This window comes from Quercus robur, chromosome 5 (genome assembly GCF_932294415.1).
Source record: "Quercus robur chromosome 5, dhQueRobu3.1, whole genome shotgun sequence".
NCBI classification, from domain to species: Eukaryota; Viridiplantae; Streptophyta; class Magnoliopsida; order Fagales; family Fagaceae; genus Quercus; species Quercus robur.
In genome coordinates, this window is record NC_065538.1 from 32,357,611 (window position 1) to 32,372,765 (window position 15,155).

General features: G+C 33.1%; 1 protein-coding gene across 20 annotated transcripts; it reads left to right on the top strand.

The window, feature by feature from the left end:
* Window positions 1-2,396: 2,396 nt before the first annotated feature.
* LOC126725811 (putative disease resistance protein At3g14460) lies at window positions 2,397-11,336 on the top strand. Of its 20 annotated transcripts, none has more exons than XM_050430762.1 (8): window positions 2,397-6,016; window positions 6,701-6,968; window positions 7,088-7,478; window positions 8,292-8,529; window positions 8,626-8,837; window positions 9,130-9,178; window positions 9,306-9,687; window positions 10,615-11,336. In XM_050430762.1, exon 1 carries the CDS (start codon window positions 2,530-2,532, stop codon window positions 5,980-5,982), a length of 3,453 nt encoding a protein of 1,150 aa, XP_050286719.1. In that variant the 5' UTR covers window positions 2,397-2,529; the 3' UTR covers window positions 5,983-6,016; window positions 6,701-6,968; window positions 7,088-7,478; window positions 8,292-8,529; window positions 8,626-8,837; window positions 9,130-9,178; window positions 9,306-9,687; window positions 10,615-11,336. The 20 variants fall into 20 exon arrangements, with proteins under 20 accessions (XP_050286719.1, XP_050286718.1, XP_050286722.1 ...); XM_050430761.1 differs by having other exon boundaries at window positions 9,334-9,687; XM_050430765.1 differs by having other exon boundaries at window positions 9,349-9,687.
* The last annotated feature ends 3,819 nt before the right edge of the window (window positions 11,337-15,155 follow it).

Sequence of the window (15,155 nt, forward strand, 5' to 3'; positions counted from 1 at the left end):
AAGCCACATTAGATATAAGAACAAATTTAAAAGTAGAGACTCTTTATTTCATTTGGTTCAATGTTTCAAGACTATTTTTGTTACATTATTTATTCAATGTTTTAAGACTATTTATTTCATTTGGTTCAATGTTTCAAGACTTTTCATCTCTCACACACACAAAAAACTCTTTGCATTTCCATTCAACCTTTTCACTTCTACTCCTTTATATACACATGTCCATAGCCTTTCATACCCATTGTAGTATCATCTGATCGTAACCCATATGAGTAGGCTATAACCAAGGAAGGGGGCTTGCATTTTTATTTAGTGACAGTAGCTTACGGTTTTGATGTTGAAGTCAGACATTGTAGATTTTGTGAAGATTATGATTCGCTTGGAGTCTTTGGGTGTTTGAGATTTTGGTTTGGGAAAATTATAAATGTATTTTTTTAGAACTAAAGAAAAAGAAAAAGAAACACTCTAATTGATTATTTATGAAGTTAGCTATTTTTTTTAATAAATTTTGTGTTAGAATTCATAATTTGTTGTTTCTTTGTAAGTTTATGTTACTGCTATTTTGTGTGGTATGAGCCATAGTGATAAAAACAAAAATCAATGGTGATTTAAAAGTGTTTTTCGCTTCTTCTTTTTTAAAGTATACGAAATTCCAACTAAAGACAATTGAATTTTGAAAAATGAATGAGTTTTTAGAAAATGTATCTTTGTTTAATCACGTTCTCTTTATGTTAATACTTACAAATGATTTGCTTAATTTCATTGAGATAATTAATTGGGTGTTTGTGATCAAGGTCTCCATATTTGGTTATGAGAATAAAGTGGTTGAGAAAGTGTTTGGTAGGTTGCTGAGGTTCGGTCATGTGGCGCATTCTATGAAGAGAATTGAAATACCCTTAAGCCACATTAGAGATAAGAACAAATTTAAAAGTAGAGACTCTTTATTTCATTTGGTTCAATGTTTCAAGACTATTTTTGTTACATTATTTATTCAATGTTTTAAGACTACTATTTGTTTCATTTGATTTGATGTTTCAAGATTTTTCATCTCTCACACACACAAAAAACTCTTTACATTTCCATTCACCCTTTTCACTTCTACTCATTTATATACACATGTCCATAGCCTTTCATACCCATTGTAGTATCATTTGATCGTAACTCGTTTGAGTAGGCTATGACCAAGGAAGGGGGCTTGCGTTTTTTATTCAGTGACCATAGCTTACAGTTTTGATGTTGAAGTCAAACATTGTAGATTTTGTGAAGATTATGATTCACTTGGAATCTTTGGGTGTTTGTGATTTTGGTTTGGGAAAGTTATAAATGTTTTTTTTTAGAACTAAAGAAAAAGAAATATTCTAATTGATTATTTATGAAGTTAGCTATTTTTTTAATAAATTTTGTGTTAGAATTCATAATTTGTTGTCTCTTTGTAAGTTTATTTTACAGCTATTTTGTGCGGTATGAGCCATAGTAATAAAAACAAAAGTCAATGGTGATTTAAAAGTGTTTTTCACTTTTTTTTTTTTTAAAGGATATGAAAGTCCAACTAAAGACAATTGAATTTTGATAAATGAATGTGTTTTTAGAAAATGTCTCTTTGTTTAATCACGTTCTCTTTATGTTAATACTTACAAATGATTTCCTTAATTTCATTGAGATTATTAATTGGGTGTTTATGATCAAGGTCTCCATATTTGGTTGTGAGAATAAAGTGGTTGAAAATGTGTTTGGCAGGTTGCTGAAATTTATGTAATTTTAGGATATAAAAGTATTATATACTTTAAATTCTTATTTGTAGATTTCAAAATCATTTAATCAGTTTGAAAAATAAAATCTACTTTTAACAGTAAATATTATAATATATTATAATCTTACAGTGTTATACAATTTTTTTTAAAAGAAAATATGAATTAAGAAAATCAAGTTTCAAAATTAACAATATTGTGGATAAACATAAATGCATGTAATCCGCGCATCGCGTGGGATATTATCTAGTTACTCATAATGAACTATCATGTAACAATTCAAATTTTGAAAACTTGTAGAAGGAAATTGTAAAATTTCACCCTTTTTTTTTTTTTTTGTCAATAACTTAATATATTCATGTTCTCATTTTATTAAAAAAAAATTAATTTAAGTTTCTTAATGATCTCCTAAACAAAATTCCTGAAACCGCCCCACGTGCAATTATTCATTGAAATCAATTCAATGGTTCACATTTGATTCACAATTCCTGAAACCGCCCCACGCGCAATTATTCATTGAAATCAATTCAATGGTTCACATTTGATTCACACCTATAGAGCAGTAAAAGGACCTTTCAGTTTACACTGCACTTGTTTACCCATAAAAAAAAAAGTTTCCACGACACGCATTAAAAGCAAAAGAGGAAGTACTTTGAAAGTTTCTACAAAAACAAAAAAAACACTTTCACAGATCACATTTCTCTCTCACCCTCTTTTGGTTCTCTTGTTTGCATTCTCTTGCCTTTGGTTTTTCACCACTCACGTCTTTTGCAAAGAAGAAAGCATGGCCGTGGCTTTGGTGGGTGGAGCATTTCTCTCTGCATTCCTTCAGGTGGCGTTTGACAGACTTTCTTCTCGTGATTTCCGAGACTTTCTCAAGGGAAGGAAAGACATTGATGGATCGCTAAAAAAGTTGAAGATGTTACTGAGGTCTGCTAATTTGGTGCTCGTTGATGCGGAGGGCAACCAATATACAAACCCAGATGTGAAAGAGTGGCTGGACGATCTTCAAGATGCTGTTTATGATGCGGATGACCTTCTAGATGAGATTGCCTTGTGGTGCAAGTTACAAGCTCAGTCTCAAACAGGCACTAGTGAGGTACGGAACTTCATCACTGCTTTTGTTGATTCATTTGAAAAAGAAATACCATTTAAGCTAGAAAAGATTCTAGCAGACTTAGATAGTATTATAGATCAAATGGGTATTCTTAGTCTGAAAAAGGATACCGTTGGAGTAAAATTATCATCACTGCCCTCACAAACAAAAACTTCTTGCCCCGAAACATGTGATGTGATTGGTAGAGATATGGATAAAGAAGAGATATTTAAATTGTGGCAATCAGATGTTGCAAGTAAGATATGTGTTGTGCCCATAGTGGGTATGGGTGGGATCGGTAAAACAACACTTGCCCAGTTTGTATTCAATGACGAAAAAGTTAAAAAGAGTTTTGACCTCAAAGCATGGGTTTGTGTTTCAGAAAATTTTGATAATCTTGAGATATTAAAAGCTATTTCTGAGGGGATCAATGGTACGGCTAGTAACTTTCAGTACTTGCAATCGTTGGAAATTGAAATTCAAAAGACTTTAAAAGGGAAGAAATTTTTTCTTGTTTTAGATGATGTTTGGAATGAAAATTATGGTGTTTGGGACAATTTCATTAAAGTTTTTAAATGTGAGGCACAAGAGGTTAAGATCATTGTTACTACACGAAGTGAAAAAGTTGCAAGAGTAGTCACAGTTTCAACTCATTATTTTCTAAATGAACTCTCAAACGAAGATTGTATGAAAATATTTGTTCATTCTGCATTTGGAAATAGAAATCCCAATGAATTTCCACACCTATTGGAAATTGGTAAAGAGATTGTTGAAAAGTGTAGAGGCTTGCCGTTGGCTGCAAAAACACTTGGGGGATCATTGCGTTCAAATTTTAATCAAAATGATTGGATTAAGATTTGGAAGAGTCATATTTGGGATTTACTAGATGCCAAAATTAATATCTTTCCGGCATTAAGACTGAGCTATCATTACATCCCATCACATCTGAAGCGATGCTTTGCTTATTGCTCAATTTTCCCAAAAGATTATGAATTTGAAAAGGAGGAGTTGATCCTTTTGTGGATGGCAGAAGGTTTATTGCAGCAACCCAAAGAAGCTAGGTGTATGGAATTAGAAGAAATAGGTGAAGAATACTTTAATGATTTAGTATCAAGGTCATTTTTTCAACAATCAAGTAAGTCTAAATCATGTTTTTTAATGCATGATCTTATCAATGACTTAGCAAAATCTATATGTGGGAAATTTTGTTTCCGATTGGAGGAGAGTAATGAGTCCAATGAAATAACAAAAGAGACACGTCATTTGTCATATTACAAAGCTGGCTTTTATGTCTCTAAGGAATTTGAGATCCCTTCAGAAGCTAAGGGTTTGCGAACCTTATTGGTAAAAAGCCACTTACCAACTTGGATTTTTGAATATAAAAACATAGTGAAGATAGATCTTAATTTGTTTCAGAATTTTAAATGCTTACGAGTGTTATCATTGTATGGTGCATGCATAAAGGAGTTACCAATTACTGTTGATAACTTGATACATCTACGTTATTTAAACACTTGTAACACTGGGATCAAAGACTTGCCCGATTCTTTATGTAACTTGTATAATTTGCAAACCTTGATATTGTCATCGTACATCACCAAGTTGCCTGCCAACACGAGTAAACTAATCAACTTGCGCCACCTAGATAATAGTGAAGCCAATATGGAAGAGATGCCCCCTCATATGGGTAAAATGAAAAATCTCAGAAAATTATATGTTTTTTGTGTGGGCAAACATGATGATGGGTCCAATATTAAAGAGTTGGGGGAGCTTCAGCATCTTTCTGGAAAATTATCTTTGTTGAACTTGGAAAATGTTCGATGCATTGATAAAGATACTAAGGAGGTTATATTAAAGAACAAGCAAGATTTATCTGAGTTGAAGTTGGAGTGGGAACATGGTCATGGCACTAAAGATTCAGAAAAGGAAATTATTTTGCTCGAGAAGTTGTGTCCTTGCACAAACTTGAATTCTCTCACCATCACTAATTATGAAGGTACAAGCTTTCCAAAATGGTTAGGAGACTCGTCATTCTCAAAAATGGTGTTCATAAAGCTTCGTAATTGCTTGTCCTTGCCTCCGCTTGGACAGCTACCTAGCCTCAAGAGCCTTAAAATTGAATGTTTTGGTGAAATATCAAGTGTGGGCCTTGAGTTCTACGGGAATACAATAAACCCATTTAGAGCCCTTGAGTATTTATCATTTGAAAATATGCCAGAGTGGCAGGATTGGGTTCTTTTTAAAGGGGAAGTTTTCACTTGTCTTCGAGAACTTTATATTAAAGATTGTCCCAAGCTAAGTGGGGGTCTGCCCGTTCAACTTCCGTCTTTGAGCAAACTTAATATCAGAAAGTGTGAGCAGCTTGTTGCTTCGCTTCCTAACTCTCCAGCTCTCCATGAATTAGTATGCTCGGGAAAAATACAGATTCCAAGTGGTCATGACTATCAATCACTTAAAAGTGTGTTCATAGAGGGTGGCGGTGATTCAATTTTGTCATTTCCACCAGAATTTGCTTCCCTCACTTGCTTGGACTTCTGTGGGTGCCCTGATTTAGTTTCCTTTCCCAGCAGAGGACTGTGCGCTCCAATTTTGTCTCAGATTGTAATCCATGACTGCAGAAACTTAAAGTCATTGCCTGAAGGGATGCACACCCTCCTCCCATCTCTCGTGCGTTTGGAACTGCGATGGTGTCCAGAACTGGAATCGTTTCCCGACGGAGGTTTGCCCTCCAGCTTAGAAAGTCTTGCTATATACGGGTGCGAGAAACTCATTTCCCGTCGCATGGAATTGGGATTGCAAGGTCTTCACTCTCTCAGAAGTTTCACAATTTCTGATCATCGCAAAGAATTGGAGCCCTTTCCAGAGGAGGCATTGCTGCCTTCTAATCTTACCGATTTCGCCATCGGTATTTTACCATATCTAAAATCTCTCAATGGTAAGGGGTTTCAACCCCTTACCTCTCTTAAACACTTAACGATTTGGGACTGCAATAATCTTGACGGCTTACTAGAAGACGTTTTGCCCACCTCTCTTTATCAGCTAGAGATCTATAATTGTCGTTTGTTGAAAGAACGGTATGGAAACGAGAAAGGGGAGGGCCGGGTCAAGATTGCCCACATTCCCAGAATATCCATACGTTGATTGAGCTATGAGTCAGAAGAACGCTTCTGCCCAGGTACTAATTCTCATTCTTGCTGGAGTTCCTCTTGCCTCATTATACATTTGCTACATTTCTACTCTGTACTTTTGAATTACATGGCAAAGACTTTTGCAGGAATGTTTAACCCAAGGTAATGCAATTTTTCAAGAATATGTATTTGATGATTAATACATTTGTTTTATAAGTTTAGAGTATTTTAACAATCAAAGAAACAAAAACTACCAATCAATCTGTTTAATGAATTGAATATATATATAGAAAATTGTTCCTTCAAATTATTTGATTAAAGTTTTAGAGGATAAAATAACCAATGGATAATGTATAGTAGTAAAAAAAATATTAATTGGTTTTAAAATAATTTGCTCAAGGTATGTCTTTTATGGTTATAAATGTTTTATCCTAAGCTCTACAGACCATATATCATGATATTGATACCACAATTTTAGTATTAGATGTTTTAGTTTTTTTTTTAATTAATTTATAGAAAATCTTCACGGCATCCAGAAAAACATTCAGATATATATATATATATATATATTCCATAATAAAGTAAAAATATTTTTGGTACACCTATGTAAGAGATGCTATCAGATGTTTTTCAACCAGAGGCTTTGGATCCCAAGATTATGCTACACTAGACATATAGTTTTTAAACTAGGTGATTTTCAACATGCTCATTCATTGCCTTTTGTTTTGCAGGGTCAATTTTACTTGTAAATAAGTGTCTCACACACCCGCTGCCAATTTATGCCACTGCTAGCTGCTGGTCCCTTTGCATTGTATATAAATTTCTAAATCTCTGATATATTTTCAAGTCACTGTGAAAGCTCATCCTTTTTTTTTAATTTGAGAATCATTTACTCTCATTCTTGCTGGAGCTGCTCTTGCCTCATTATACTTTCACTGCATTTCTACTGTGAACTTTGAAGTGCAAGACAAATACTTTTGAGGGAATAATTAAAACAAGGTAACGCAATTTTTCCATAATATGTATTTGATGATTAATACATTTGTTTTATAAGTTTAGAGTATTTCAAGAAATATTGGGATTTGACTTGGCCAGTTTGGCATGCTGTTTGATCTCAGGTAAACTACATGGTAGTTGATAGCTAGTGCTACTTCTTTACCTTCTAACAGCAGCTGAAACACACTGATCAAGTGTGGAGAGGGACTTGCTCAGGCTTTCTCTTCGAAATTTTGGAACTAGTGGTAGATGGGAAGATGTGAAGTCCCCTCCGGAGGATAGGTTGCTGCTTTTGGTTCTTTTTCTCTTCCTACCTTGAAAGAGCTCAAAAGGTTCAGCATGTGACTGCTCTTGCGGTCCTCACCTGTTGGGGCTACCACTACCACCAAGAACATTAAAATGTCCTATTGTGTGACAATGGTGCCAGAGGCAGAGGGGGGAAAGCTGGCCCAAAGATTGCTGAGATTTTTGTTCCATGACAAATCAAGTCCAAAGATGCCTCGTGATTGTTAGGTTTGTTCAACTGAATTGTGTTTGTTGTTATATACTTTGAAGCTATCACCATAAATGCTTTTTAAGTCTTTGTCTACTCTGCAAAGTTTTAAGCCTCTAACAAATGCATAAGGGACAATTGCTTCAAATCATCCCATTGATGAATACAATGATTATAAACCTACCAAATGCATCTCTTGCGATCAATATTTTCGAAAAGCTAAATTTACATTCAGTTAGCCGCAATTATGTATGTCCTGCCAGCATGTTCTGTTTTCTTCAAGTTTGGACTGCCCTATGTACTGTAGTGTAATGAAGAATAATGTAGAGAATGGTGCCTCATAGCTCCAATTCCAACCCCCAGATTTGAAAAAAAAGATATCTTTTAGGCATTTTATAGGATATCAAGTGTGACTGTGAGTTCATGACACCTCGAGAACTTGATTGTCTTCCATGTGAGTTTGTTTGGATGTCTTCCAAATATTCCTAACTTCATACTTTTTTTGGTACTTTTCCATTGCGCATTCAGCTTATCCGCTAATTCTTTTCCTTGTACCTGTGCGTGCTCAATTATACATTTATTGAATTAACTTCTTGCCATTGTACATGTATTTCCTTTGACGATGAAATGATACCAAATAAAGTAGGGAAAAAAGTGACGCAAGATTGATCACATCCCCTGCATACATATAGATGACTAAGTCATTTTAGGAGCTAAAATTCCAATTTAACCCAAGCTACTGTTTTACAGTTAGGTACATTCCATTCAGTTTTATATAAATATAAGTTTATTTGTTGATAATATATCTAAAAAAGTGTTACTACTTGATGTAGGGCTGGCTGAAGAATGGTGTCATAATCTGTTTCTGCCTTGAGATCAAGCACTTTTTAGGTGTTGTCCTTTGTTGAAGGAAAGGTTCCATCAAGAAGAAGGGCAAAGAATGGAGCAAGAATGCCTATTTTCTTCTGCATATTAATTGATGATGAAGTGATCATGCGGCTAAAAGTGTAGAAAGAGTCCTCATTTGCTGTTTTCTTCATTCACTTGGCATCATTTAAATATTAGAGTCAGGTACATAAATGTTCTACTAAAACCATTTAGTTCTCAAATTGATTTAGTACCTTCTATTATTGGATAGTTTAACTGATGTTAATTATGATGAATTAGAACACTTTCCAGCTTCCTTCGTTCACTATTTTGGATAATCAAATTTAACTGACATGAGTAGGTATGAAAAGCTGAAACAAGAACAAGCCCATACAAAATCAGGAAGTGGTCGGCAATTCTTCTGCTTTATTATATGTGCTTCTATTAGATAATTCTTCCCCAGGGAAAGTGACTGATATGTTGCATTTATGCAGAAAGTGCATTTATTATAGGTATTATATGTAAAACTTATTTTTCTAAAACTGTCCTTTGCAATGATGATTTTGGCAGACAGATTAAGCTTGGGGTCAATTTTGTCACTTTCTCAGCTTGCTACCAGCATTTTGCTATTAAAATTTTTTCCTTTCTTTAATATTTTAATTTATTTTCAAGGCTTCTACACAATTACCTGGTTTTCCATCTGACAGGTATTTCTTTGGTGCTTCCAGCAATAATATGCTATAAATAGCCCTGTGAGATTCAAGCTTGTGATATGAAAACTATTATCTTGCTTTCAAAATCTAGGTTGACTTCAGCCAACCAACTCAAACTTCCTCTGCAACCAACACTTTTGGTAAGCACTCAAACCTTTTTCTTCGAGATTTGTACAAACGGTTTACTACCGTTTATTTTTTTGCTATTTTGTTTTCAAGATTTATTCTCAAAGTTTTCTAACCTTATATTGTTACCGGTACCTGGAGGTTGGCCCTAAGAGCATTTATTGTTTAGTTTTGATCAAGACAGGACTTTCCAAGAGCAATGGAGAAAATAACCACTGGTGGTCCGCATTGTCAGCATTGAAATTTGATTAAAAGGAAATCATTTCCTTCAGAAAATAAATAAATAAATAAATAAAGTATGAACCAGGATCTTGAAATTTCTTCAACTTCATTATTTCTTTGTGAAATGTCAAGCAAATGTTTTGAGATAATAATTTTTTTCCTTTTGCACATAATTCTTGAATTCAAATTATATTTTCTAAGCCTTGCCATATGCTTGACAAGAGGAGGTTGGGAAATTCAAGAGAAACTTATCATATCATCGAAAGAGTATTGGTGGTGGTAGCATTCCAAATCTCACCAGGTACTCCATCCCAGTTTCCACTAGACTAACCCTTCATTTATGCATTTCCAAGTTTCAAATCCTTTGAATCTTTTTCCTTTTTTTCTTTTTTGTATATTTTTTTCAAAAAGATTAAGAAATAATAGGCATCAGCTTAACTTTCTGGTAGTACATGCTAAAAATTTTCCTTACCATCACTAGTCCTAATATTTTATTTTGTGCAACACATGAACAAGGCTAATGTTCTGGCTTTCTCATTTCACCACCAACAAATGCCCTTATTTGGCTATGGAGGGGTTTGGTATCTCATCTACTGATGAATAAATTTGAGCAATCCTATGTAACATTGCAAGAGATTTTTAGAGACAGATCTTCCTATATGCTTCTTCTGATTAGTCCTAGGTAAAAATCCTTTAATTTTCAAATAGAAGCATATACAAGTGCAATTCTGGTGTTGAATTTTAAAAAAGTGAAGCAGTAGTTCTAATGAGAACTATGTGGGCTTGCAAGTCATGGAGATAAAATCCATACTGAATAGATCATGAACCAAATACGGGCTAAGCTCATTTGTTTCAAACCATTGCTCTGATTTATCATTATTTTAAAAATAGAAAAGCGTTTTTGAACAAATCCTTTGTTTGTTAAAGAATTTCTTCTTCAATTTTACAAACCAATCTTTGGCAAATTTTGATGAGTTTAAAAACCCATCAAAAACTTACAACAGAGTTTAAAAAAAAAAATTGATTTCCAAAGCATTTGAATGTAAATATCCATGTTCCAAAGTGAATTTATCAATGCATTTCAGAAAATGAAAATTGTGCATTTATGTATCATATTTTACTAAAGTGGGGATAAGGGAATGAAATATTGTATATTTTCTTATTTTCAACTTAGGAATGGTATGTTTTATATTTCTTATGCCCAGTTTAATCCAAATAACATCATCAGATGCAACAAACACACTGCCTGTGGATGGATCGGGGCTTTTAAGAATCAAAACACACTGCTTGTGGACGGATTTGGGCTCATAATACTCTCTTCAAGATTTTGGTATTGGTGGTGGACGTGAAGATTTGAAGTCCTAGCCAGAGGAAAAGTTGCTACTTTTGTTTTTCCTCTTCCTGACTACAAACAGCTCATAGGTTCAGCAAGTCACTCCTCTTGCCATGGTTGCTTTCGTCACCAGTAGGAACTGTCCAACTCTCTTTTTCACATCAAGAATATTATATTGTCTTATGCTGTGACAATGGTGCCTAAAAGAGACTGAGAAAGCTGGCTGTTGACCCAAGATTGCTCAGCTCTTGTTCCTTGAAAAATCAAGGCCATTCTTTAGGCTCTTATGTTCTCTCCAACCGGAAGGTGCTCTGTGATTGTTAGGTTCATTCAATCGATTTATTTGTTTATAAACATTCAAAGATTTATGTCTCATGGTGTAAACTTTGGACCTCTATCAAACATCTTTGCAAACTCTTCTCTGTGTGTACAATTATACAATGAAGAGCAATGGAGAGACTCGGGCCTCAACACCTAGATTTGATAAAAATTGTAAATAAATGGTCATTTTCATGCTTAAGAACATTATGGAAGTGACAATTTGTATTTGTAAGCTTTTATATAGCTAAGAACATTAAGTGTGAAGATATTTTAGCACACTTGTGTGGGCTCCAACATATGTGTTTAGTCCTAATTATGTTATATTAACAAGTTATTCTTGTCATTAGTATTTGATGTAGGACTTTACTAACGTGTAAAGTGTAAACCCAACACGGTGTTCACTAATGTCTAGTTGGTAACACCTATCTTATTCTAAAACATCAACACTATTCAAATCAAATGAACATGTAATATCATAAAACATGGGGGCAGATGGGGTTCAAAGGAAGCGTAATGCTTTGTATTATCCGGGGAAAAAGAAAGAAAATAAATGAGATGAACAAGAATTATTTCACAAAATAGTTATTAGAATTATAAACCAATGAGGTTGCCAATAAGTGAAACTGGACTTGGAAAATTCATTTTTAATTCTAATATAAATTAAGGAATTTTTCTATATTTTATATTTTTCTTAAAGTAATTTTAAATATAAAAAGACAATGGTGCAACTATGCAAAAATATCCCAAGTATCATGCATTCGTTAATTAGTAAACCAATTGAATACTACGTGACACTTTTATTAGTAATTTGATACAAAAATATAGCTAAAAGAGATGAGATAAAATCAACCTAAAATTATAGAGGGTGTGATTAGATGTTAGAGCAATAATAAAAAAATAAAAATAAAAAAAAACAAATTGTGATTGGTTAAATATTATGTTCTTATATTTTGCTTATTGAAAATACAAAGCTATCTAATTTCATTAACTAAACCACCATCAAAATCTCAAACCTTTTTACACGCGCCCACACACACACGCATGCACACACACACATTTGAATGACTCACAGGTAGAACATCACCATCTATCTTAATATCCTCTTCCATGCTGATGTTGCTTTCATGTTGCACAGAAGGTCAATCTATCAGTGTCCATGGCATTGAACACAGTTGTTGAATTTTGTTGATCATTTTGCTGTCATGTATCGTTCCTGACATCAAGAAAACTACAAGTCTCAACTTCAAAATTTAGTTACTTTTGCAATTACGGGTATAAAAAAAAAAAAAAAAAAAAAAACGTTAAGAAAAGGTACAAGGTAATAAATTAAGCCATCTCCCTTCGTGGATGCAGGATATAGATTACATTTAACTCGCAAATTGGCAATCCTTCATCGGACAAATTTAGTGGGCCTTCAAGCAATTTCTTTAATGGAGCATTGGGACTCCAGTGATCCAAGTAAAAAAGCTCATCAAAGCCTATTGTGTATCACCCACTCCTACACTCCGGCCCAACTTCTAAAATGATTCAGCCTATTACTATATAATGATTTATCAATTCTATGGGGTTTGGTGAGGTATTTATACTCCACAATGTCTGAGCCCATAAAAATTTCAAAATATAATACAAATGGACTCATTTTCACAGCCTAATAAGAAAAACACAGAAGGAAAAAAAAAAAGTTGGCTATCTCATATTCAATCTCAGTGGGCCTGAAGCCCATGCGTGAGATGTGCAAATCTCCTTCATGATATAATATATTTAACTTAAAATAAAAAAAATGCTTTTGCAAGTCAGCAAAATCATAATCAAATTCAATTTGTCAAAAGTACACCGAAAGAAGAATAACAATAAATATAAAGATAAACTATATTTCATGATTGTTAAGGTGGTAAATTATAATTGTAATGCTTTTAATTTTAGTTGTAATGCTTTTGATCCACTTGAGCTGATGATCTATTCATAATTTGTTGCTCTCTACTTTGATGTTGGATTGCTCTCTTGTCATTTTTGTCTTGATATGGTCAACGGTCTTTGCATGGTATTTGAGTGTTTTACTCGGTATCTCTTTGTAACTGTTCAGATAACATTAGGAACATTGGCTCAAGATAAAGCTCAGAGCCTCAGACTGAATGGGTTATCAGACCATACATTAAAATATTATGCTTTGTTTTGCAGAAATTTTGGCCCCAGATATGCTTAAGCTAGTTGCTTGTTATCAATCATACACTGTCAGGTGTATATAAAGCTAGTAATGTGAAACATCATGAATTTGATGATGGAGCCTTTTGAGTTTCATTTTTGGGATTTGAGGAAGTGGCAATTTTTTTCATTCTTCATTGCGGTACTGTTAACAATCATTTTTTGTGTATAATGCAAGCAGCCAGTGATATCATTAAAAGTAGCATTATATGCATCATACTTGACGGATGACACAATGTGAAGGATGACAAAGAGTTCTTCAATTCTCTCTTGGAGAGGTTTCACAGTCGTGCCTCTGCATTTGTGAAATTGAGATTCTACTATAATGATTAATTATTATTATTAATGTCTTTCCTAATAGAGATTATTAAAGGGTTTAAAAAATAAAAAATAAAAAGAATAAACAAAGTTTTGTTGGTGGACGGGGTCATGTTTGTGTTCATGTTGTCCTGAAGCGGGGGTAGTCTATTATATTGGCCAATCCTAATTCAACTCATTTAATTATTATCTTAAAATCCTTAAATCCTACCACTTCTCATTTACTAATCTAGTTAACACAACATGGCCTACGTAATATGCTTAATAATCATCTAAACTCTTATAGATTTTGTTGTAGTTTGCCATCATTTTGGCAGCTCCATATCTCTAAGACCTCTCTATTGTTTATTATCCTTATCAAGATGGGTAATTGTTGTTACACAAACTCAACTGTACACACAAGTAAACTTAGCGCTATAATCATGACTTCAAATCACAATTTTAATGCAAATTTCATGTGTACAATTGTGTATATGAGTGTATAATAAACACCTCTACAAAGATGCTAATCTCGTCTGGACCTATTTCTTCCTTTATTTTTTGGGTGGTTGTGTATTTCACATTATATTAACTAGTCGATGTCCCACGCGATGCGTGGATACGTTATATTTTTATTTTGAAATAATTTCTAACAATTCTATATGACCGTATGCTATGACACTCATCTTATGTTCAATTATATTATACATGTCATTAAGAGGAAGAAAATAAAAAGAACCAAAATTATTATGAATATACATAATTAAGAATATGAATATATATATATATAGCCTAAATGAATTCACAATTATTTAATTATTTTGGCTAATTAAAGTGTACAATTATCTTTTACATTCCTTGAAAGAGAGTGGGTAAATGGGTAATATAATTTGCTAGTTTCAAGAGTCTTCTACATTAAAAATTAACACAAAAAACATATTGAGGGAATTATTGTTTCTATTACATAAACCATTTATTTATTTATTTTTATCAAATTCCATCATATAAAAGAAGGTGGTGTAGAAATAATCCATTTTTGTGCAAAAATACTATCAGCGAAAAATTATTTATCGAGGTAAATTTAATTATAGCATCTTAGGTTGATTCTCTATGGATAAATATTTCGTTTAAAAAATAGAACAATTTTTTTGTTTGTTTTGGCATACAATTACAAAATAAATGCATATAATAATGAAAGATCAAATTATATACCCCAAACAAAAATTTCTTCCATTAAACTTACTTAGTTTAAAATTAATAAACCTACCTTACATTACATCCATCTTCTCTAAGAATGAAATTCTTAAACATTCAGCCTAAATAAAGAAAAAAATTAAATTGTTCAAATTATGACTAAAAATTCGAATGAAATCACCTTCATTGATACCAAAAGTCAAAGTACAACTTCGTTAAAAAAAGCTCTCTATTCTTCTTCATCACCTGCTATCTTTGCACTAAATCATTTATTTGTGCCACATCCGAGGCTTAACTCTGGGGCAAGCCCTGCTTCACTAATTTTATTGGTCCATGGTCATAAAAAATTGAAAATAAAATAAAATCTGAACTTGAATTAATTGTATAGAGAAGAGTTTATATTACAAACAAATTATAACATT